The following is a 26354-nucleotide window of genomic DNA, read 5'->3' as shown; positions in this document are numbered from 1 at the left end:
TAAAGGAGTCCAGCATGTCCACTCCTCGTGGCTCAATCAATGTGGGAGAATAAAAATAGTCCACAGAAGTTATCAGTCATCAACTGCAATAAAAGGGAAGATGCAGACAATATCTAAGCTCTTTTTTGTAGAAGTGCAAAGGAGGGGGCTGCAGACATATATGTATTTTTTTTAAAATTATTTACATATTTACTTGGCTGCATTGGGCCTTAGTTAGTTGCCTGGTGGGGCATGTGAGATCTTAGTTCCCCAACCAGGGATTGAACCCACATCCCCTGCCCTGGCAGATGGATTCTTAACCACTAGACCACCAGTGAAGCCCTGACACATATATGCACTGTATAAGCAGGTACATGCATAGCATAATCCTGAAAGGATACTGAAGACATGACAACCGTGGTCCCCTCTTAGGAAACAGACTGGGAACGCTATGCGCGTGGTAGGGGTGAAAGGGTGTAGACAGGATAAGGACTTGGTTTTTCAAAGGCATTTTTCACTCCACAACTTTTTTAATGCTATTTGAATATTATATTGCGTGCATGTCTCATTTTTCCATTTTTAAAAGTGATTCCACTTCAAACACTTGTAATATCCATGCCCTCAGAAGCAGTGAAGGGGTTGAACTATCAGGAAGTCCAAGCCCAGGCTCTGGAATGAACCACCCCTGATGACCTTGAACAATGTCCACAATGTCCTAGGGCCTCCTTATTCTTAAACGAGGGAACAGGGACGTGGGGAGACAAAATTACTACAAAATCTAGCAGAAGTTCCATGACAGCATGGCCCTCCTCTGTCCCTTTGCCACACTGTTGCATTCCTAAGGCCTGGCACATAGCAGGGGCTTAAAAAATACTTTTAAAAGGTAAAAGTGTATTTGAATTGACCTGAATTAGCCATCATAGCTCCTCTGAGATCTCAAAGTCTATGATCTCAGTCTACTTGCAAGAAAACAGACTATCTCACAAATTTGGACTGATCCAGACACAGCTCTAACAGCCAAAAGACATCAGGTGGTCCCCATAGGAGATGGAGCCTAAGGAAAGTTGATGTTGAAATGATCACCGCTGTGAATTACAGGGCTACACTGAATGAGGATTGTTTTCTCTGTTGAAGCAAAGCTCCCTTGAACTTCAAAGCCACATTGGAGCATATTGGCGCCAATGTGTAGATTTCTTCCCACCTAAGCCCTCTGCCTACCTAGCTCAGGGATCTGGGAAAAATTCATCCCATTGAGCCTGGCTCTTCAACTACAAAGTGCAGAGATGACCACCCATAACTCATCAGGTTGCATTCAAATGTCTATCCCCCACTCAGCTCTTCCCATCTGCCTGGTTCTACAGGCCTGTGTTTTACATAGGCAGTGAACAGTCAAGGACAGACGTTAGCCTCCCTCCACTTCCATATTTAAGATGGACTCAATGGGATTGATCTTTCATATAAGAACAACACAAGCATCAAAGAAAGTATTGCTTTTACTCTCTAGATATGTATTCCACCATTTCTAAATCATCCAGGTAGTCCTATCCATGGCTATTTGAGTGTAGTTTCTGTCTATAAATGCCAAGGAACCAATTGAAGGGGCTTCCATCAAATCTGAGATCCTTTGGCTTAAAAAAATATATATGTATTTTTCCCTGAAAAAAATATAAGCTATAGAGAAAAAAATTAACTCATGGTACCTGAAGTTTCTCAGGCTTCCCAGGTGGCACTAATGGTAAAGAATCCGCCTGCCAGTGCGGAAGACATAAGAGATGTGGGTTCAATCCCTGGGTCGGGAAGATCCCCTGGAGGAGGGCAGGGCAACCCACTCCAGTATTCTTTCTTGGAGAATCCCATGGACAGAGGAGCCTGGCAGACTACAGTCTATAGGGTCGAAAAGAGTCGGACACAACTGAAGCGACTTAGCATGCATGCACGAGCCTAAAGTTTTTCACCATCCTTTCCTTCCCTGGAAGGTCAACAAAAAGCCACGCTGAAGACAGCAAATAAAGCAAGACACCCTCAGGAGAGGCCCCCGTGGGGACTGCCACTGCTCTGCCTGTCACAGGAGTTCAAAAGCAAAGCGGAGAAAAGGAAGGCCTTCCCTCACTGTGAGAGTAGGAAATGAAAGCCCTGAAGGTCAGGAGAGCTGACCTTGTGTCTGGCCGTGGTCCTGAGAGGCATGGAGCATCATCCCGGAGGCAGTCTTGGCAAAAAGGAGACCTTTATCCCTGAGCGGAGCCCCAGCCAGGCAGCAGCAGAGCTCAGCACAGAGGATTCGGTCCGCACTGCCTCGCCACCTAACCCCTCCTCTGATCCATCTGATAAAAAATTAGGCACCACACTTTTAACTGCCTTGTTCCTCATTCTGATTCCGCCTCCAGTAAGCGGGCTATGGTTATTTCTAGCCCCTCTTAACACAAACAAGAAAATAGCCCAAATTCCTAAGGGACTTGCCAAGTATCTGTTTCTGAGATGTCTTCAGAGTACAAAACCCTAACATTCTTAAGAAGTAAGAAGGGAGTCGCAGTATCCAAAAGCGATGTCTGAAGAATGAGCTAATGAATAACGAAGACCCCTGAGGGTGGGGTGGAAACTACTGCTAACAGTGAAGAGTGAGTCAATACTAACTCTGTGCCAAGGCCTGATTAGAGAACTGGACACACACAGCGTGTCATTCATGTCCAACACCCCACCCCACCCCACGTTAAAGATGAAGAACTGAGGATTGGAGGGGTTAAGTAACCTGCTGAAAATAATTGGTAGTTAGTGGCCCAGTTAAAATTAAACCTAAGCAGTTTAGGGACTTCACTGGTGGTCTGGTGGTTAAGAAACCATCTGCCAATGCAGGGCACACAGGTTCGATCCCTGGTCTGGGCAGTAGGCTCCTACATGTCTCAGGACAACTAAGCCCATGCACTGCCATCACTGAAGCCCTCGAACCCTAGAGCCGATGCTCTGCAACAAGAGAAGCCACTGCAATGAAGAGTTGGGCTCACTGCAACCAGAGAAAGCCCGTGTGCTGCAACGTAGCGCCCGTGCAGCCGAAAATAAAATGATCAAAAAGTAAAAATAAAAAAACTTAAAGCTTAAAAAAAAAGAATTCTTAAAACAAACAATGCCCCGCCCCTCCCCCACCTCAGAAAAACCTAAGCAGTTTAAAACTCAGCTGTCGTTTTTTTTTTTTTCCTCTTGGCAGCACCACTTGGCTGATCCCCTTAGGGCCCCAATCAGGGATCCAACATGGGCCCTCAGCAATGAGTCTGTGATGCCCTAACCACTGGACCACTGGGAAATTCTTAAAACTCAGCCTTTAATCACTAAGCTAAAGGATTGAAATAAGAATTAATAGAATAGCTCCAATAAAAAAAAAACTTGAAACAAAAAGATATCTAATACAATTTTTGTTTTCATAAAAAATACTGTTCTGTAAGCTTACCAAATCAATGTTTTCAATAAGGTACTACCATAAATTGGAGAAAAGGGGGGGGGCAGATACTTCAGAAACATGTGCTAGAGAATGCTTACAACAGCATCGCTTTTAAAAAGCAAAAGACCAATGATAATGAAGACAAAGCAGTGGCATTTGGAGGCTGAAAGCAATTTGATTTATTTAACTTTGAAGAACAAAAGCTTATTCTTCTAAGAAGAAATAAAAACACATTTTCTGTGGAAAAAAGAAACCATTTTAACTGCATTGCCAAAATAAATCAGGCAGAGGGCAAATCAGATCCAGCTACAAAAAAGAACTCAGGCCAAGGAAACAGAGGAAAAAATGCCGAACAGCAGATTTTATTTTTTAAAAATAGAAGGAAAATGCCAATAAAAATTACTTTAAAAGAAAAAATAAAAAGAGAAGGATAGGGAGATCCTAAATCCAGTTGGTGGTATCAGCCACTGGATTTTTTTTTTTTTAAAGAAGGAATCCTAACCACTGGGCAGATGTGCATTTGCATTCAAATATTTGGATCAGTCTTACATTAAAACAGTAGCCCCAGGTGGCTTAGACAGTAAAGAATCTTGCCTGCAATATGGGAGACCTGGGTTTGATCCCTGGGTTGAGAAGATCCCCTGACGAAGGAAATGGCAACCCACTCCAGTTTAAAACAAGGCATTTCTGTAAAATAGCATGGCCAAAAAATCCAAATTTAAACAAAAATATTTTTCAGAAAAAAAATACAGCTCTAAAAACTGTATCAGACCATGTAAAGATACATAACACTCCTGTCTGACTGTATTAGCTACATTCCACTGCAGATCTTTTGATTCAGCTCAGAACCAGCTCAGAACTCTGCCATCTGAGTCCAGAAGGAAAAACTTCCAGATTTCTCTAGCTGGAAAATCAAGTCCTATTAAATAGCTATCTCTTGGAGAATGAGAAATAATAGGAAACCAAGCAAGAAAAATTTTCATGAATACATAAATATTTTTAAGTGTCAATGAATATTCCCTTCCCTCCCTTCTTAGAGTCCATTCTCTGTTGGGCTCACCAGACATCCTTACTCAGCAAGTCCCAATCCCAGTAGACTCTAATGCCAGGACCTGATTTTCCCAGACCTGGCTGAGTGGTGATGTCTGGGACTCCAGGAGCTAGACTGCCTGGGTTGGACTCTACTAAACTCCACCACATTCTTACTGCTAACTTAAAACAAGTTGCTTCAACTCTCTGTGCTTAACCTGGCACCTCCTTACTACTCCTTCCAAAGCATGCCAGGTACACGGTAGATACTCAACACACAGCACATATTATAAATAAATTAGTCCCGTGGGCATTCATGACACTATTCTCTCTACTTTTGAGTTTCTTTGAAATTTTCCAAAATAAATGTTATTTTTTTATTCCAAAATTAATTAAAAAGTCGAAGGCTCAGAAAACACACCCCTTTCTAAGGTCACTCATGTGCTTGTTGATCCTTTGGCCAGCATAACACCACTGGGAGCCAATGACATACCAGAGGCTCTCCTGGCACTTGCATTCAATTGATGAATTCAATATCCTACTTCACATTCAAGAAAACCAAGAGTAAGAGCAGTGAAGGACAATTTCTAAGCAGCAAAGCTGGGATGAAAGCCCAGGTCTCCTCATCAAATTCAATGCTCTTTCACAAAACCCTGGTAGATGATTGGATGCTTTGCAGAGAATATCGAATTTTAAACCAGTGAGATGTGGTCAGGATTTCGGATGACTGGGTCAAATCCAGATACAGACAGAATTTGGACCAAGAACACTAGTTGAGCAATCCTAATTCTTTTAACCTTCCCAGATCCTAAGTGCCTCTCTCTGGGCAGTAGTGGCCAAAATCAGCCGTGGCACATTAGCAAGGCTGTAGTCGGGCTGGGCCGGACCAAGGATCACCTTGCACTTCCTGCCTGAGGGCAAACAGTGTCTTCTTACCCATGGTCTGCTCCATCCCTCAACACACTGCCAGGCTGATGACTCATATGCAGAACTGTCATTACAAATCATGCTTTCTTTGCAGCTGAACTGGCTGGTCTTCCTCACCTGAGACTTGAGTAGCCACTTACTTCTCTTCCCAAAAGGCAACCCCTCACGCTTTTAGTCAGAATGTTTCTCTAACTGACCAAAATCCCTCAGAATTCTAGTTCTAATATCTGAGGTACCATCTACTCTGTCAGTAACACTTTCTGCAACAGTGGAAATGTTCCATATCTACATTGTCCAATAAGGCACACCCTAGCCATCTATGGCTCCTGAACACTTAAAATGTGACTAATGCAACTGTAGAACTAAATTTTTTATTTTAACTAATCTAAATTTAAGTAGCCATAGATGTCCAGTGACTACCATATTAGACCACCAGGTTCTAGATCATTGGTGGAAATGTTCTGCATTCATGGGTCTTCATGAGCACCCCAGGAAGGCAGAAGAGTGTGGCTGGTCTTCCAGTCACAGACCTCGGTTCAAATCGGCTCCTCCTTCCAGCTATGTGACCCACACCATGTATATAACTTACCCTTTGGACGCACTGGTTTCCTCATCTATAAAGCAGGGATAAAAGTGTTCATCCCATTAGGAAATGTTTATAATAGTGACATATAAGATATATCTCAGTACAATGTCCAGAAGGCTAGAACTCTGAACTGACATCAGTTGCTTTTATTATTATCTTCATCATCCACTTCCTCTTCCTAAATACTGGTTCCCTTCCCAAGGCACGAGTAACTGACTAAAAAGGAACTCTGCTTTTAAGAAAGCCCTATTGGGCTTCTTAACTCACTGGGAGGGGCCAGATCTTCCCAAGGGCAAGAAAGCAAGAGCTAGTGCTGGAAAGCTACGCGAACCCCTATGTCTTAAGGAATTCAGGAGCACAGTTCCTCCGGATGACTTCTGGATCATCCCCAACCCCTCTGAGCCTGGGCAGGTATCAGAGAAGCTCCACTCAAAAGCCACTTCTCCCTCGACGCAGCCACACTGACCACAAGTGAATTCACTTGCAATAATTAGTAGCACTGACTGCTCATTTCCTATCTGCCAGGCCCGGGGCTTCCTGCGTTAGTTCCCTCATATCTTACTGCCATCCCTCGAGGCAGGCAGCATCATTTTTACTTCCCAGTGAGGAAAGTGAGGCACAAAAAGCCCAAGCACACTGCCCAGGCCCCAGTGCTGGTGAGTGGTAAACGGGGACTTGACCTGGCAGCCTGACTCCAAGGTTCAGGCTCAAGCTTGCTATTTCCCTGTAGCTTCTAGGACCCTGCCTCCTGCTCCCTCTGTAAGTGGAACCTCTCCTGCCGCAGCACGCAGGCTCTGATGGATCTACTGGAGACGGTCACTCCTGAGTCCTCACACCCTTCCTTTTACATATAATAAATAACACGAAAGGGATGGGCAGGCCTCAAGCCAGAACAGAAAGCAAAGAGGAAGAGAAAAGCTAAGCCAATATCAAATCAGCTGAGGCTTTTTTTAAGTAATATCTTCCAAAGTTAAAACAGCCAGACTAAGAAGCATTCACTTTTGCTTTTAAATTGCTTCAAAATATCTGATGCAAAGAGTAATATTTCTACTGGGGGATATTTTAGAACTGTGACGCATCAAAGAAAACTAGTTTCTCAAAGAAAAAACCATTGCTGTGCTCGCTCCAGTCTTTATCAAATCACTGTTAACCTAGGAGTGACAACAAGATTATGTGTCATTTGGCCCGGATGGTTTTTAAAAGGATTTTTACCAAGCTGCCAACATGTAAAAGTCTGTGGTGATTTCACATGTCAAAACTCCTAGATGTCCCCCTTTTTTGGGCAAAGATACAGCCACGCTAAGTGCCTCCCGCCGTGTGGGCAGGGAAGCCCTATAGATGGGGCATGTGATCTCTAGTTTGCCACAATCTCCACCGCTCCACATTGCCTTGTAAGTGATCCTCCCTCCTCATCGCCACGTAGGTCAAGCCTCTCGAGGCACCTGTGTTGGTGGGCTCTTCACACAAAGCTCTGGGCAGAGGAGAGATGGTGTTCTGCCCCCCAGAGCCCTACCAGCCCCACCCCCGTGTCCCTGGGATGCTCTGGCACCTTCTCCCGCCCTGGACCACCGCGCCCCCAAGCCGCCACAACTCCGGCTCACCTGCTGCTCGGTCTCATTCTGCTGCCTCTTCACAGGCGTCCCCGGCACCTCCCCGTTGGCGCCGTCGGCCCCGCTGACCGACATCAAACTTCTCCGCTCCTTCTGACTGGACTTGGGTTCCACCTTCGTAACTCTGAACCTGAGCGGGTGGAATCGGGGGGGAAGAGGAGATGTGATGGGTTTTGCTTTTCCACTGAACAAGAATCACGAATGAACTAAAAAATCTACCTGGAGGATCCCAAAACAAACGCAGCCAAAAGTTAGGACAGCAGTGAACATCACCATATTCACGTGTGCACGCGACTATATATAATAAGATAACCAACAAGAGCCTACTATATAGCACAGGGAACTATACTCAATATTTTGTAACAACCTATAAGGGCAAAGAATCTGAAACAGAATATATGTGTGTGTGTGTGTGTGTGTGTGTGTGTGTGTAATAAAAACCAAATCACTGTGTTGTACACCTGAAACTAATATGACATTTTAAATTTTTAAAAATTAAAAAAAAAAAAAGAAATTCACCATATTCAACAGGAGGGACCATCCCACAGAGCGAGGTCCCTGTTCCCCACCAAACCTCTCAGCTACTATTCACTCAACACATCACGGACTCCGCGACACGGTTTATACAGCACGTGAAAACGCAGTAAGAAACACGGGCACTCAAATAGGAAACAGCCTCAGAGCTGTGGTTTCTAACAAGGACCCGAGCATTTACATCAGTTGTTACCCCAGAGACTGGATAAAAGCCTGACGAGTACGGAAATCAGATGTTCACTAGGCAGTTACCTTCCTCAAATTTTTCCTGGCAGAATGTCTATCTCTACACACGGCCCCAGTCACATGTTTATCGGCACCAGTCAGAGGCAGGGTTTTTGTGTGTGCTTGGGTTTTGTCTGTTTTGTTGTTTTTTTTTAAGCAAATTTGGGCTTTCATTAAGAGTTAAGGAATTTGAGAGAAAGTTTCCTTAAGAATTAAAAGAGAAGGAAAATTTATTCAACTGGACTGCTTTTCTCATCTATCAGCATCAATACCCTAAGTCTGTTCTAAGTCTCTAGCCCTGGTCTTCATTTCCCTCATAACCATCTAAAATAAACTCTCCTTCTTTGTCCAAAATGAGCTTACCCACCAGAAGGAGGAGGGAGATGCCGCGGAAGGGAAAGGAGGATTAGGAAAACAGCTGTCACCACAAACCTAGGTAGTCAAACTCTCAAGACTCTCGTGAAGCAACGTATGCTGAAAAGCAGCCTGTACTCATTCAACATTCATAGTATTTATTCTATTAATACCGCCAAGACACAGAGTTGGATGCGGGGCATCTTTTTATTGGAGTATAATTACTTTACAGTGTTTGTGCTAGGATCTGGGGCATTTAAAAAAGCCATGTTGAATCTGAGTAGAAAGTTTCAGCAGATTTTTTTTTTTAAAGCAAACAAAATACACTTTGTCCAAACAACTTGCAGGTTCTCACCCCACTCTACATTCATAAGTTCCCATGACTCTGTTCTGAATAAAACAGCATGGTCACGAGTTGCGCTGTTTCGCTGTCAGTGACAAAGAGCCATGCTGTCTTCTCCTGCTTGCCTGTGCAACACACGGTAAAACTCGGTGAAATTCAAACGATAAAATAATAATAACAGACAACAATCCCTTCTTTCTAATTTTCATTTTATACTGTAGCATAGCTGATTATCAATGCTGTGAGTTCCAGGTGTAGAGCAGAGTGATTCAGTTACACGTACACATGTATCCATTCTTCAGACTCTTCTCCCCCTTAGGTTACTACATAATATTGAGCAGAGTTCCCTATGCTGTACGGTAGGTCCTTCTGGTTAATAAGAGCCAACAATTCTTGAGTGTCTAATCATCGACAAAGACTGAATTAAGACCTTTAACACGAGTCCCCTTATTTAGTCTTCACAGCCACCCAATGAGGTGTGACTGTCATTCCCATTTTACAGAGGGGGAATACTGAGGCACAGAGAGAAGGAATAGTTTGTCGTGATGCCAGGACTCAAATGAGGGCGATTTGGTGAGTCTAGGCTACTCCTCCTAGAGTCATCAGCAAAGAAAGCAGGACCACACACGGCAGCACAGTCAGTGTTTGCTCAGGGCTTCCCCAGTCTGGCGGCAGCAGGCTTACTCCCCACCACTGCCTTCACCCATGCAGCATTAGCCATGCAGTTCCTGTGGGACTCTCAAAATCCACCAAAAATGCTGTGTGTGTGTGTGTGTACGCTTAGTCACTTAACTGCAGCCCTCCAGGCTCCTCTGTCCGTGGGGATTCTCCAGGCAAGAATACTGGAGCAGGTTGCCATGCCCTCCTCCAGGGCATCTTCCCAGCCCAGGGATCAAACCCAGGTCTCCCGCATTGCGGGCAGATTCTTTACCATCTGAGTCACCAGGGAAGCTCACTCCGTATCATCAAATTCCTACCCTGGTTGTTCAGACCGTAAAGAAACTGCCTGCAATGCGGGAGACCTGCATTCCCTCCCTGGGTCAGGACGATCTCCTGGAGAAGGGAATGGCCACTCAGTATTCTCGCCTGGGAAATCCCATGGACAGAGGCACGTAACGGACTGTAGTCCATGAGGTCACAAAGAGTCAAACACAGCCAAGTGACTAACACACCCACATCATCAAACTGATTCATCACCCCCAAAGACCTCCGCATCACATACAGGTCACCAGTAATGGAACTTTAAGACTGGGGAACTGGGGCACAGAGGAGGTGAACTAAAGAAAGCAGGCCCAGGAACTCACATGATCTGACACGGCAGAGACTGGACCAGCTCCTTCTCTTCCCTTCTTCCCAGCACATGGCTGTACGACACTTCCCACCTCCCTGGGCATTAGGTGTGGCCGAGTGATTGAACGCCAGTCAGAGGAAAGTGAGCAAGAATGAAAGGTGCCACTTCAGGCCCATCCCATTAAAACCTTTTGTGAACAATCCTCTGAGGACTTTCTCCTGCTAGCAAACCTGGCAGTGGCACCAGATGGAAAGGCCCTGGGGCTCTGGATGACCACTCCAAGAGCCACCACCAATCTGATCTCCACGAGTGACATGAACTCCTGTATGGAATGGAGATTGTTTATCTATTAGAGAAAGTGTGATACTGTCACTTGACCAGGCCAAGGGCTGAACACAGTCGATAAAACATTATTTCTGGGTGTGTCTGAGGGCGTTTGCAGAAGGCTTTGCAGATGACATTAGCGTTTGAATTGGTGGATTGAGTAAAGATCATCTTCCCCATTGCAAATGAGTATCATCCAAACCCTCAAAGGCCTGAATAGAACAAAATGGCAGAGGAAGACTGAATTTGCTGTTTTTCTTTGAGCTGACACATCACTCTTCTTTTGCCATCAGACATGAGCATTCCAGGTTCCTAGGCCTCCAGACTGGGACCAGGACTAACAGCATTAGCTTGCCTGGTTCTCAGACCTTTGGGCTTGGACTGAATTACCATCAGCTCTTTTGGTTCTCCAGATTGCAGACAGAAGGTCACGGGGCTTCTTGGCCTCCATGATCATGTGAGCTAATTCCCACAGTAATTCTCTTCTCATACGTTTATGTGTGTGCATATATATATAATATGGTGGAGGTGGTTTACTTGTAAAGTCATGTCCAACTCTTGGTGACATCATGGATTATAGCCTGCCAGATTCCTCTATCCATGGGATTTCCCAGGCAAGAATACTGGAGTGGGTTGCCATTTCCTCCTCCAGGGGATCTTTCAGATCCAGGAATCAAACCCACATCTCCCGCACTGGCAGGCGGATTCTTTACCTGAGCCACCAGGAAGCATAACATAGAATCTTATTGACTATGTATACATATGCATGCACGCTCAGCTGCTTCAGTCATGTCCAACTCTTTGCAACCCTGTGAACTGTGGCCGCCAGGCTCTCCTGTCCTTGGGATTCTCCAGGCAAGAATACTGGAGTGGGTTGCCCTGCCCTGCTCCAGGGGATTTTCCCGACCCAGGGATTGAACCCATGTCTCTTACACCTCCTGCATTGGCAGGTGGGTTCTTTACCACTAGTGCCACTCTGGGAAGCACACACATACACACACACACACACACACACACACAAAATACATACAGAATCTTATTGATTCCTGGAAAACCCTAATACAGCAAGTAATTCATTTGTTACCTTAATCAATACATCTCACATCTGATCTCACAATAGCCACCTCTTAGAATTCTTCTTCTGTTGGAAAAATGCGGGACTCAGACCAGAAAACATCAAAGAAGCCAAGAGACAGGACCAAGCCAGGCTCGGGAGAATACACGCTACATTTAATACATGTAAAACTCCACACAGCAGAGCGACCGTGTCACACAAACCCCAAGCCTCCCAGGACTCACCTGCCCACAGAGAGGACGGTGACCTCTCCTTGGCGCCTCGGGCGGCCCTCTTTGGACTTGTTGGTTGGTTTTATGAAGTGCCACCGCTTGTGCCTACAGCGATGGCACACATCCTGCTCGACGGGACCCCCCACTGTGTGCAGATGGTGGCCGCAGACGTGCTTCCCTGGGGTGCCCCCCGGTGACAAGGGCCCGGGGCTCACCGGCGGGCTCCCAGGAGTGCTGGGCGTCACTGGGCTAAGACAGGAAGAAAAAAAGGAAAAGGGTATTTAAAAGAAATAGGTACGCCATTCGGTCCCTCTGCAATGTAAGAAAGGTTTAAAGCAAAAGAAAAAATACCTCTTCCAATTACACAAATGGGCTTTGTGGACTGATCTCAGGCAGCAGGTACTCAGACTATACAATGACAGCTCACTGTGAACAGTAATAATGTGATTTGTCACTTCTAGTTAACTGGTTGGAAATAAACCACTGCTTTTAATGAAGATGCACTGTTTGTCTCTGAAGTACGAGGTTTCTTTCCTTGTATGGCTGATCTCCCTTCTCACACAATCTAATTTCATGCAAACTAATATCTCATACTTACCCAAATGCCTCCTAGATCTCTAAGCAAAGAGAGGCGCTGAATATATATACCCTGGAGGAAAGAGAAACTTAAATTCCAATCAAATCACTGGATGACTTAAGAAAGAATATTTGATCCAGTCTGATTATTGGGTCAAAGGAAGAAAGCTCTTAGGCCAAGATATCAAAAGTGATGCTCAAAAGAGATGTTGATAATAGTAATAATAAAAACCTAACACTTAGCATTCTAAGCATTCGATCTTTACAAAACCTCTAAATCGGAACTTTGGACACTGAACCTCAGAGCGGTTAAGCAAGGTCAAGGTCACACAGCTAATAAGGGATGGCTCTGAGATCCAAATCTAGAAAGACTAAATCTGAAACCATGATCTTAACCATCATGCTACAGTGCTTCAGAAACATGGGAGACGACTTTGATAACCTAGAAGAAACCCAGCCAGACCATCCAAAGTATAAAAAGCCCAAGTCTAAAGGTTAGATGCTGGCTGCTTTCAAAAGGCATGTGTCAAGCCTCTGGTCCTCTAGAAAAGGAGGAGTTAAGACACAACAGGGCTGGCCTGACCAGGAATCTGAGCTCTGACGTGATACAGGTGGGTGTGAGTGTGGGTGTGGGCCGGTCAGCATGTCACAGCAGAGCCTGACTCCTGAGACCAGGCCAAGAGTCCCAAAGGCACATGGAGGTCTCATGATAGCATCAGCCAGCCTTCATGCTACAGATAACCAGCCCACTCGTCCATTTCAAAAGGAGCATGCATAATTGAAGAGAAAGTCTCAAAGACCCCAAACAGCCAAAAGTTTCCCGGCTTTCATTAAGGGTACTTTTTAGGTTGTTAAAATAAAAACACACAGCTGCAGCTTTCTGGGGTAAAACAATGTTAATACCACATATTAGGAGGTTGAATTGAAAGTTTAACAACATTCATTCAAGAAACATTTATCAAAAGGAAAAAAAAAGGAACAATTATCTGTACCCACTGTGCACAAAACCCGATCATGGGGACTTTATGATGCTCTCAGATGACTGAGATGACACGGTCCTTCGATGAGGAGCCCGTGTTCAGGGCTGGAATGTGGGGGGACCCACAGCCCGTAAGTCTCTATGAACTACACCACCAGGGCTCCCAACACTGGCCTTCCTGAGCTGAGCCGCCTCACTGAAACGCAGATCTAACGTGGCCAGTTTCACAAACACATACGAAACAGCTAAGATGTGCTGCATGCACAACCCACAGAGTAAGCAGAAAAAGGCCCAAACCCCTTGCCAGGTCACTCAGACCCAATTTGCTTCCTTGGTCCTTCCTGCTTCTGTCCACAGCACACCCTCAGGCCACCCGAGACTGAACCTTCCCGGGCATCCCACACTTTCCCTCTCCTGGGCCTTTGGTCCCGAACTCTCTCTCCCCACAAGTTTCCCCTACTTCTTGTTTCTACTCTCCATTAGACTGAGGCCTCCTTGGCAAGGATGTGTGAAGGCCCAGCTCCGGCATCATGCCCAGCACACAGCAGGCACTCAATAAATGCTCTCTGAAGCATGAAAGATGACACAGAAATATAGTTGCCTGTGATTATAATTACGACCGACTGTGAAGCTTAACAACCATAATCTAAAACAAACATCCCTACCCTAATACAAAAATAGAACTTAGCAGGTGCTCCCAAACCAGCCCAGTTTTTCATTTAAGCATAATTGCTCATGGAGGTCTTTCGATGCCTGATATATTCTGTATTTTTTATGATATTCCAGATAGGTTTGTATGCAGTTACCCCCAGTTTGTAGATAATGGAACTTGGGCTCAGAGTGGTCAGTTAACTTACCCGAGAAGAGGGGAGCCATAGGTGGTGCAGGGAAGACAATTTAGGTGCCCGATTCCAGGGCATCCTCCTCCCATCACGGTTTGCTAACCCAGCAGTTCTCAACCAGGGGCGACTTCACCCCCAGGGGATACGGGCAGTGCCAGGAGACAATGTGGGATGGCACACCCCAGGAGAAAGGGACCATGGCATCCATTTCACTGGAGGCCAGGGATGTTGTAAAACTTCCTACAAGGCACAGGACAGTCCCCCACGGCAAAGAACGCTCTGGCTCACGTATCAATAAGGACAAAGCAGAGAAACCTGCTCCAGCAGATAACTGGAAAAAAAAAAAGCCTCATAAAATCAGGGGGAAAGCACTCACCTTTCAGGATCACACACGCTGTTATCTGCTACCATTGCCGCTAAAACATCAACATTTGCTAAAGAAAAAAAAAAATTAAAATGGAATGAATTAGATGAGTGATCATACAATTAGCATATCAGAAAAACTGTGAGAAAAACACCTAATTGAGTTTCTTCAATTCACAGATGAGGCCTTCGGGCCCTGGAGAAGGCAGGGCCTTTCCCAAGGAAAGTCCAGATATGGCTCCATCTGCAGATCATTTTCAACTCGCAGGAAGTTAGTGAGAGTGACAAGAGGATCTACGCAAAGGAAAGCAGATCTACCACAAAGCTCTGCTTCCTATACGTTGTCATCAATACAACATAGAGATTTTTCTCCTCAAACCAAAGGGAAACTGAATGTAACTCACTCTGCTAAATATGTCATAAAATGCATGACTCGAGACCTGTATTCTAATAACTTCCATGTGCTCATATAATGAGCCCTAAATTCTGGATACCCCATGTAATATCAAGTATGTGGTCTTCGCCGATGGCTCAGTGGTAAAGAATCCGTCTGCAGCGCACACAGGAGACTCAGGTTTGATCCCTGGGTCAGGAAGATCTCCTGGAGGAGGAAATGGCAACCCACTCCAGTATTCTTCCCTGGAAAATCCCATGGACGGAGGAGCTTGGGGGGCTATAGTTCATGGGGTCGCAGAGTCTGATCATTGGACATGCCTGATCAGGGCGTGGTAACAGCACCAAGTCTATTCACACAGCGCTGGGGATGAGAAAGGGTTAGTTTCTCAGACGGGCCATTTGGTTTAGCTCTGCTTGAGGGCCATACAAGACCTGAACTCTAGCCAAGTATCTTAAAATTTCAAATGCTGGTCAGGGTCCCATGCGTGGGATTCCTGACTGAATCCCAGGTTTCTTATGTCTCCTGCATTGGGAGGCGGGTCCCTTACTAGTGCTTACCTAAGAATTCACTGGTTACACAGATCAGTTATCTAATATGGACAGAGCTAAATTCAACTTCTAATGTTAATTTTTTAAAAAATCCAAATTTGTAGGTGGAGCCTAAGCTGTCAACTAAAGCAAACTGAATCTCAGCTTCTTGGGGGCCTACCCCGCCACCGTACACAGACACACGTTACTTCATTTTTTGTAGGGTGTCAAGTCTTAAGAAGAAAAGATGGAACTGAATGGTCAAGTTCCTCTTGGGTATTTCCCAGCAAGGTCAGATGTTATGACTGACTCTTGACTCCTTTCCATTGACTTTTAAAAAAATATGTATTTACTTTTGGCTGTGCTAGGTCCTCGTCGCTCCCTGGGCTTTTCTCTACTTGTGGCAAGCAGGGACCACTTTCTAGCTGCAGTGCATGGGCTTCTCCCTGAAGTGGCTTCTCTTGTTGTGAAGCAAGGGCTCCAGGCACACGGGCTTCAGTAGTTGGAGGTCCCAGTCTCTAGTGCACAGGCTTGGTAGTCATGCTGCACCGGCTTAGTCGATCCATGGCCTGTGGGATCTTCCCGGATCAGGGATCGAACCCACGTCTCCTGCATTGGCAGGCAGACTCTTTAACACTGAGCCACCAGGGAAACCTCCCCATTGATTTTTAAAGTGCTGTTCTCAGTACTAACCACAAGTTCTCTAGACATAAAACAATTAAAAAAAAAAAAACTATTTACCATGTGAGCTAACACCAACATTTAATATTCAACAATCTCGAAATTCCAAGAGAAGGAAAATTAACTCCAGTCTCAACACTGCTGCTTTTAAGTCAACAGTTAAAGATAGATCTAGTGTTCTGCAACTTTTTTTCATGACTGCTCCACCTAGAAGCTTTTTTCTTTTTGACATTTTTTTCCTAATTCATCCTCCCATAAAACTATAATACTGAAGATAAACAACTGTTTATGTATTATGTGCATATCTTCTTTTTACATATAAAATAGTAGGGTACTTTTTTGCCCCCACAATCCAATATTATCCCCTTCACAACCCTTGCAAATGCATAGGATTTTTGAAGAAATACTAAAGGAATACACCATCATTTTCAAAAAGAAATAATTTCTTTGCCTTTCATGACTATCTGTGAAAATGCACAAATACATTTCCAAATACAAGTTCTGATATAAAAAGACTCAGCATTACAAAAAAAAAGCACTGAAATGGATGAGTAGTGTCTTCTCCCACAGAACAAAAAAAGGCATGTTACCCCTCTATGTCAAATTTAAATATAATTTAATCATGTCCCTTGAACTAATACTAAGAATTCCAAAAAACATTTTCTTTCAGATAAAGTGTTTAGGAAACACACAATAATTTGCCAGTTGACATTTATATTATGCCATCTTTTACTAAACTTCAAAACTATTAACAAAAAGTGGTGGGGAATAACAACTAAAAAAAGAAATGCAAACAAAGATAACACTAATAGCATTCATTTATAAAGATGAGCTTTTCAAAAAGTTTATATAGTTACCTGAGAAAATTAATCACCTGCAAAATGAGGACCTCTGTTAGAAACATCAAATTATAAAATGCTTCCAGGAAGATAATTAAAATATATTAAAAGCATTACTTTTTTTTTAGGCTTGTGTTGTTTCTCATATATTCATGTATCCCTGTACTTCACCCTCCTTATTTCTTAGAAACAATAGTAAACAACCCCTTAGTTTGCTATGACCAATGATTTAACAGTAGGCTCAAGTTTTTAATGCAAATAACATGCATACTCATGTAGGACCAACACATGCACAGACGCACTCATGTAGACCCTTGTCTCTAGGCTATCACCCAGTCTACACCAGGGAGTAAATCTCAGTGAACTATCCCTTGTGAACCTTTTTGGTTTCCTGTGATGAGAAAACCCTAACATAACACCACCATTAGCACATAAACACGTGCTTTAATTTGGTTACAAAATTACCATCAAAAAGCAAAACCCAGTTAAGTTCTATTAAATATACATCTCCTTGTGATTACTCATAACTTCAATAAGCCCCAAGAGATGGTTTCCCCTACACCTTTTAAAAAAAAATTTATTTATTTGGCTACGTTGGGATCTTTGTGCATCTTGTGGGAATCTTTATGATGCACAGGCTCAGTAGTTGCACACAGGCTTGGTTGCTCCGCAGCATGAGGGATCTTAGCTCCCTGACCCAGCATCAAACCTGCATCCTCTCCATTGGGAGGCTAATTCTTAACCACTGGACCACCAGGGAAGCCCCCTCCCCTACACTTGTCAACATTCTGTCCAACTCTACTTCCTTTCATGGGCGTCCAAAGGATGGGAGGAGTCAGTTACAGGGCAAGCAAAACCTGTCAAGAGCAGGGGAAATTTTCTAGTGGGCAATCATTTCCAGATACGGTTTCCTCTCTTTCCTGAACTTCTGCCTGATAATATGCATAGAGTAGTCAGAATACGCCCTGCTTTCTCTCCCACCATCATCCTCTTTAAAGTTTTCCCTTACAGTCAAGGCAAGATCCTGGTATGTGCCAGCCACTGTCAAAAAGCTTTACAGACCTCCCATGTTTGATTCACTCTAATAGCGGGCAGAATTATCATCCCCATTTTACAGATAGAGACTGAGGCCTAAAGACTGTCACTGACTGTCCAGAATCCCACAGCTAGAAACAGACCTAGATACAAAAACCTGGTCTATCTAACTCTAGGGTGGGTGCATTTCACCCCAACCAACTCCTCCCTACTCCTTCTGAGTCTCCACCCACATGATGATGGTTTAACAGTTAATTCATTTTAATGTATGACAAAAACCACTGCAATGTTGTGACGTAATTAGCCTCCAACTAATAAAAATAAATGGAAAAAAAAATAACAGTTCACAGGATGTTTGCATAATCATTATAGCAAGCTTCAGAGATCTACTCAGTGATGATGGTAGTTTATGAAGAAATCCTTTTAGCCATCACACAAATTGAGTGCCAAGATAAGAATTTCACCAAGGGACCCCTCTCTTCTGCCCAGTGTAAATAACCATAATCAGGGGTGCTTGGACAGTAATCACAATACTGACAGGTGCTGCTATTTTCAGACAGCGTCTGGCCGTGGCAGAGAAGCCCAGCTGGAGAGTTGCAGGCTCTTTCCAAACTTCCGCAGTGAAATGCTCTTCTGGTCCTGCTCTGTTTAGAAAGGATTACAGGCTAGTGGGAAAATAATCAGTGTGCAGCTTAGCCAAGAAATTCATCCTACAAGAGATATCTGTCTAAACGAAATGTGAATTGCAACATCCAAGACATGATAGGTTTACACCATAAACAAGAATGTCACCATGAGTACTGGTGAAGTATTACCCCCTTAGCCAAATTAAAAATGCAAACCAGAAGATGAGTCATACATCAGGAGTGGAAGTATTTTAAAATATGTAAGTATAGGCAAAAAAAAACTAAATAAACATGGGAAAAGGGTAACGGTTTGTACTCAATTTTATTCATTTTTTCTCCAATGTTTAAAGAAAAATTATGTTATAGTGTGCTATTTTAAAAAATAGAAAGTTAATTAATCTCAACATGGAGGTCTAAATGGATATTAAGTTCAGAGTCTGTTAATGACAAAGAAAAGAAAAATACATTTTGTTGTACAGAGAATTTAAGTCTCCAAGGCAAACTAATACAACTAGGTTATAAACTGGTAAGAGACCCAAGTACCTATTTAATCCCCCAGCTGTGGTTTTGGCACAGGCTGGAAGCTAGAGAGGTCACTCTGTGTGAGTACCCAGTGAAATCAGATGTCTCCTGGTGGCCAAGGAGAACCAAGGCCACACACAGGATGAGGTCACAGAAGAAATCTTAGGCAGACAGACGAAGGCCCTTACATGGAGAAGGGTGAAGAATAAGAAAGACAGAAGGCAAAGAGCTGGGGAGCAGGGGAGAATGAATGAAATCAGAGCTTTGAATACTCCACTGGTAATCAAGGCAGCAGAAACTCAAAAGCTACTTTCCAAAAGGAAAAGGACATAATTAAAAAAGGAGTCCTAGAGTCTGTGAGTGTGGGAGTGAGGAAATTATACCGTCTGCTTCCTTCAGGGACCCACAGGTTTCACCTCGGCTGTCACATAAGAAAAGAGCCACAGGCCAGCTTGATGACCTTAGGCGACTTTCTTACCCTCTGGGCCTCTGTTTCCTCATCTGCAAAATGGGGTGGCAACAGGGCTGACTTCATAAGGTAGTTTGGATAATTTAATGCATTAATATTTAGAGTTCTATAAAATGCCCCAGCTGTATACGTTATCTCTTTGAAAGGAGGAAGTTTATCGTCCATCTTTCCTGACAGCAGGAAGAAGCAGCGACAGTACACAGGATGGACTCTGACGTCAGAGGCTAGAGTTCAAATCTCAACTCTGCTACTTGCAGCAGGGCGACACGGGCAAGTGAGTTATATGCTGTGAACCTCGGTTTCTCAACAATAAATTGGAAATCATACATCTGAATCATAGGGCTCCCAGAAAACCCTCAGAACAGGCCTGGCAGTTAGCAAGCATTCAGTGCCAAATATGAAGTTACACAGGAGAACTTCAGCCCCCAGCAAAGTGCTCACAGCTGACATTTCACACCACTCACCCCTCAGGAACCCCTCCTGCAGCACTCACTCACTCAGCAGCTGCTTCAGCTCCCAGAAGCCAGGTCCCACAGCTCTCCAAGCTTCCCAAAGCCATGAAGGCGCTTTCTTTCTTTCTCTCTTTTTCTTTCCCCCAACTTTTAATTTTGTATTGGAGTGAGTGATAACCACTCAGTCTTGTCCGACTGCGACCTCATGGACTGTAGCGCACCAGTCTCCGCTGTACATGGAATGCTCCAGGCAAGGATACTGGAATGAGTTGTCATTTCCTTCTCCAGGGGGTCTTTCTGACCCAGGGATCAAACCCAGGTGTCCTGCATCGCAGGCAGATTCTTGACCATCTGAGCCACCGGGGAAGCTGTATTGGAGAACAGCTCTTTAACCAAGCCGTGAGAGTTTCACGTGGAGAACCAAGGGACTCAACCATAGACATACATGTACATGAAGGCAGTTTCGACTATGCAAGAGCCAGGAGAGGTGCAGGGCCAGCCACACCTTGCTCGGGGCACTTCTGTAATGGCTGGAGCTTTTATGCCAAGGACAGATTTGTGTGCTTCTTATGCAAATTAAAATCCACTTCTTTATGCCAAAGAAATATGCACCACTGAGTCCTCAAGAATAGCATCACCAAATACTGCTCCCCGAAGGAAAAGTGAAAAAAAGTGAAAGTCACTCAGTCTGACTCTGCGACCCTATGGACTATACAGTCCATGGAATTCTCTAGATCTGAATACTGGAGTAGGTAGCCTCTCCCTTCCCCAGGTAATCTTCCCAACCCAGGGATCAAAACCAGGTCTCCTGCATTGCAGGCGGATTCTTTACCAGCTGAGCCACAAGAGAAAGTCTTTACAAAACAGGTATCGAATCGAATTGATGACTGTCTTTTTTGTTATTTTAAACATCATCCTATTAAGTTAGACTATCTGGTTTTCAATCCTGGAGAAACTGAAAGCGACAAACTAGAAGAGAGGCAAGGCAATGAGGTACAGATGGAAGAGGCCCATGCAGGGCGGCACTACTCCCTAACCATGTGACCAACCACGTGGAGTCTTCCTTTCTTCATCTGTAAAATGGGTATAACAATATCAACTCCAGAGGAATATTGTGAGGATTAAATGATATCATGCACATGAAGCACCTAGATCAATGCCAAATATGTAAAGTCCACTCTGTAAAGAAGAAATGGAAAAGTGTGCTGAAGCATATGAAGTTGCTGCTTCTCTAGGTCAGAAAGACTGACTGCAGCCTGGGCCAGGCAGGTGCTCTGGTTAATCGTGAGGCTCTGGGGACAAAGGACCCCACGGAGGGGCTCCGAACAAAAGGCAGGTATTTCCTGAGCAGTGCGGAGATATTTCAACTTTCAGACAAAGGACTCAGCTGCGCCAGTGCGTGCTGCTTGAGACGGTGTTTACCAGGGCCCAGAGGGAGCCCTAGGAAAACATTTTGTTTTACCTTCTCATGAGAATTCAAAGCATAGGGCTACTGGATATGTTGGCAGAAAAAACTGTGACCTAAAAGTTATGCACAACCTAAAAGTTGAGAGTTATGTTTTATTCAGTGGACAAATCTGATGACTTAAGCTCAGGAGACAAGACTCTCAGATGACTCAGAGACTGCTATAGAGAGACAAAGGAGGGAGCCAAGATATACGAGAATTTCTGCAATAAAGACCAGGTAGTCAGAACGTCAATCTGCTACTGTTAATAAAAGAAAACCAGACATCCCAAGTCAAGGAATTCAGCGCTTTTCCATGTATGGGAAGATGCAAGTCTGGGCTCACTGAAATCATTCCTTTGATATGCATCTCAGCTCTCTGGGGCCAGGATCCAGTATCCTGAGTTTTCCTCAGGACTCATAGTCAGGGAGTGGTGTAGTCTGATGGCTGCTAGATGCCAGGCATTCTTTCCCTCTTGGGCTCCCTCAGGGTTCACCACAGGGGCACTGTAATGGATGGCTTGATGGCTGACTCTCTTTGTTTACTGACATGAGGTGGCATTTTTAGTTCACAGGTATGTGGGCAGGAGTGCCACACGCCTCAAAAGTCACTTGGGGTGGGGTATCTCGTGGAGACAATCACCAATGCTTCAGAAAAATGACCCTGATTTATCTAATCAAGATTAAACTAATTCTCCATTCAAGAAGACAGGGGTTTAGGATACATTTCAGAATGGAAAAAAACGCTTAAAGTCAAAGTTCAGTGGTGGTGGTTTAGTCGCTCAGTCGTGTCCAACTCTGTGACCCCATGGACTGTAGCCCACCCGGCTCCTCTGTCCATGGGATCTTCCAGGCAAGACCACTGGAGTGGCTTGCATTTCCTTCTCCAGGGCATCTTCCCCACCCAGGGACTGAACCTGGGTCTCTGGTATTACAGGCAGATTCTTGACTAACTGAACCCCCATGAGAAGCCTAGACCTTTTAAAAGCTTTAACACTTAAGAATAGATCATAGAATAGGTGAACTCACAGAGGCAGAAAGCAGAGGAAGGGTTGCCAGAGGCTGGAAGGGAAGAGGGTGGAGAATGGGGAGTGACTGCTCCGTGCGTACAGAGTTTGGGATGACGAAAAGTTTCTGAAACCAGATACTGGTGATCTTTGTACACTACTGTGAACATGCGTGTGTGAGTGTGTATGTGCTCGGCCGTGTCCGACTCTTTGCAACCCCATGGACTGTGGCCTGCCAGGCTCCTCTGTCCACGGGATTTCCCAGGCAAGAAGACTGGAGTGGGTTGCCACTTCCTTCTCCGTTGTGAATGTACTTAATGGCAATGAACTGTAAATTTTAAAATGGGTATAGCAGCAAATTCTACGTTTAGTGTATTTTACCACAGTATGTTTAAAAGCAGAAGAAAACGAATAGATAATATTTGAGTGCTTATTATACCAAGCAGCTTCTGTGCAATATGCCACAATAATATCATGAGGTAAATATTATTTTAGAGGAAGAAACTGAGGTTCAAGAGGTGATAAGACTTTCCCCAAATCACGGCAATGCCAGGGTTAAAAGGTAAGCCTCCAGGGCTGACTTGGCAATACTCAGACCCACTGACTCTTAGAAAACTCACTTCTGTGAAACTCTCCTGATGGGATAATGCTGAAAGCTGGGCTATTTGTGAGCTTAGGGGGAAGGTGCTACCAGTAACTTCAGAAACATTGACAGGAGAATCCTGGTTTTTAATAAAACATGTTTTTGAAGCAGGTTTTTTAATAAAATGTGAATAATGAGTTGTTCTGGACACTAACACAGCCATACCTTCATTTTTCATGATGTATTGGACAATCTGCCCAACGGTGTCACTATTTTCATTTACACTGTCGTTCAACTCTGAAAGAGAAAGGGGAGGGGAGGACAGGTTACAACTGCTCACCTGCATCAGGTCAAAGAGACATGCAGTCTCAGAGACTTAGACTTCCCTGAACAGTCTCCAGAAAGCTCAGCTGATGACCCACAGTGCTGAGAGCCCTGCTTTCTTTTAACACACCTTTTCCCTTAGCACACCTGACCAAAAGCACACGGCGACTTTCTCGGCAGAACAGGTGCAAACTGCCCATCAGTATCTTCTAAAGTCCAGACACATGCTTAATTTCCAAGAAGTCTTTACCAGTCCTTACAACTATTACTTCTTTCTCATCATTTTGTTAAACTCAAAGGGGAAATGGAAAGAAGAAAGATAATTAAAATAAAAACTTCTTGGATTTTATTTTCATTGTAGATATACCATATACAGAGTATTAATTTATTTCTTAAATTGGGTAATTATTCACCTCTGTCTTCACAAGACTTTTAAATATACTTCCAAATGATCTAAATGTTGGCCATGGTTAATTACCTATAAACTCAGTTTACTTTGAGAGACTCTGTACATGGGATAGTCTTTAGGGGGAAAAAAAAAAAAGTCAAACCTTTAGTCTGAAACTGATCCTTATCATTCGCTTCCATTACACAAGAAAGAAGAAGGGGGGTTGACCTAGAAATCATGGTGTGGTATCTTACCCGTGTAATATGGAGAAGTGTCTTCTCCACCCAAGCCACTCCCTCCCCATGAACACACACGTCCAATTAGACAGTGCACATGCTGACCACTAAGCCGACCTACACAGCATCTGCAGAAGATGAGAGAGAAAGGTCCTGCTTTCTGTTGACAAACATTCAGCCTCGGTTTGCTCACAGACTCACACATGACTCATCGTGTGACTGTGCTCACTCCCTGCCTCAAAGGTCAGCGGGGGTGGGAAAAACCAACAGGCCAGCAAGCTGGCAAGGAATGACGAAGCTCCCCAACTCTACCCTTGATCCCACTTGAAGGGTGACCTACTCCAAATGTCACCTTTCTGCAAAAACTGCCCTTTGAGGTCTGGAAAAGATAAGGAGAGTTACCGACTATTCCCCAAGGCCCAAAGGATAGTTGAAAAGTACATCTGTGGTGAAAACAGGACTTCATCTCTCAGGGTTTTCAAATACAATCCAGCAACTCCATGTGAGCAGGAAATGCTGAGATACTCTGAGGTCAGTGCAAAGGTACCAGCTCTTGTCATATTTTCACTGCACTGTTCACACAACCATTTACTTAATAAGCATAAACTCCAACCTCATATTAGGTTGGTGCAATAGTAATTACAGTTTTGGACCCTGATTTTAAATCATTATAACTAGGCTCAAACACATCTTTAGTAATCAAAATAGGAGCCATTACACTCAAAATATTTTTGCCAAAGAGAAATAAGCTTGTTTATTCTTGTACCATAAAAATCCGTGCTATGGGATTTGATGAACTCTTGGAAAGCATTTTCTACCTCCTGTTGGTTGTGAAAGCATTTTCATTTTCCCTGCAAAAAGTTGTCAAGATGCTTGAAGCAGCAGTAGTTAGTTGGCTACTTGGCAATGTGGCAGATGAGACAAACCTTTATAGCCCAATTCATTCAACTTTTGAAGCGCTGGTTGTGCAACGTGAAATCGGGTGTTGTTGTGGAAAAAACTGTATCTTTTTTTGTTGACCAATGTCAGCTGCACACATCAGTTTTCAGTGCATCTCATCAATTTTCTGAGAATACTTCTCAGATTAATAGTTTTTCCGGGATTCAGAAAGCTGTAGTGGATCAGACAGACCGAAGACCACCAGACAGTGATCATGACCTTTTTTTGGTGGAAGTTTGGCTTCGGAAAGTGCTTTGGAGCGTTTTCTCTGTTCAAACACTGAGCTGGCTGTCTCTCTTGTTGTATAAAATCCACTTTTCATCGCATGTCACAATCTGATTGAGAAATGGTTTGTCGTTGTTACATAGAATAAGAGAGGATGACACTTCAAAATGACAGGTTTTTTTGATTTGCGGTCAGCTCATGAGGCCCCCTCTTATCAAGCTTTTTTGCCTTTCCAATTTGCTTCAAAATACCAAATGACATAGAATGGTCAACATTGAATTCTTCAGCAACTTCTCCTGTAGTCGTAAGAGAATCAGCTTCAAAGATCTCCTCAATTGGTCATTGTGAACTTCAGATGGCTGGCCACTGCGCTCCTCATCTTCAAGGCTCTAGTCTCCTTTGCAAAATTTCTGGAACCACCACTGCACTGTACATTCATTAGCAGTTCCTGGGCCAAACGCGTTGTTGATGTTACGAGTTGTCTCCACTGCTTTCTGACCCATTTTGAACTCAAATAAGAAAATTTTCTAACATCATTTCCATAGTCTAAAATACATATAAAATAAGCAGCAAGTAATAATTCATTAGCAAAAAACATAAAACATACACATTAAAATGATGTATAACATAAGCACGTTGAAGAAAGTATTCCAATATCAAATGGCAATTACTTTTGCACTACCAAATAGGTTTTTAGAAGATTAACTCCCCCAGCAAAAGTAGCAGCACAAAAATGGTGAGACCTATTCAGTTTTCCTATTGTTCTTATTAGAATCTAATTCAACTGCAACAGTAAGGGTTACTATACGAAAAAAGTCAAAGTGTTAGGTGCTCAGTCGTGCCCAGCTCTTTGTAATCCTATGGACTGTAGCCCGACAGGCTCTTCTGTCCATGGGATTTCCCAGGCAAGAATATTGGAGTGGGTAGCCACGCCCTTCTCCAGGGGATCTTCCCGACTCAGGGACCCAACCCTAGTCTCCT

General features: G+C 44.0%; 1 protein-coding gene across 2 annotated transcripts in view; it reads right to left on the bottom strand.

Annotated features, from left to right (window-relative positions):
- Window positions 1-26354, bottom strand: part of RELL1 (RELT like 1) — a 74945-nt gene that overhangs the window by 7507 nt on the left and 41084 nt on the right. For both annotated transcript variants that reach the window (XM_020900545.2, XM_070452048.1), the window contains exons 3-6: window positions 23487-23558; window positions 14693-14750; window positions 11932-12168; window positions 7553-7691 (exon numbers count right to left, since the gene is read on the bottom strand). In XM_020900545.2, the coding sequence (XP_020756204.2) occupies window positions 7553-7691; window positions 11932-12168; window positions 14693-14750; window positions 23487-23558 (506 nt within the window). The remainder of the gene's footprint in view (window positions 1-7552; window positions 7692-11931; window positions 12169-14692; window positions 14751-23486; window positions 23559-26354) is intronic.

Source organism: Odocoileus virginianus, chromosome 21, assembly GCF_023699985.2.
Source record: "Odocoileus virginianus isolate 20LAN1187 ecotype Illinois chromosome 21, Ovbor_1.2, whole genome shotgun sequence".
NCBI lineage: Eukaryota > Metazoa > Chordata > Mammalia > Artiodactyla > Cervidae > Odocoileus > Odocoileus virginianus.
Note: the sequence above shows the minus strand (reverse complement) of the source record. Positions and strands in the feature narration are given on the sequence as shown.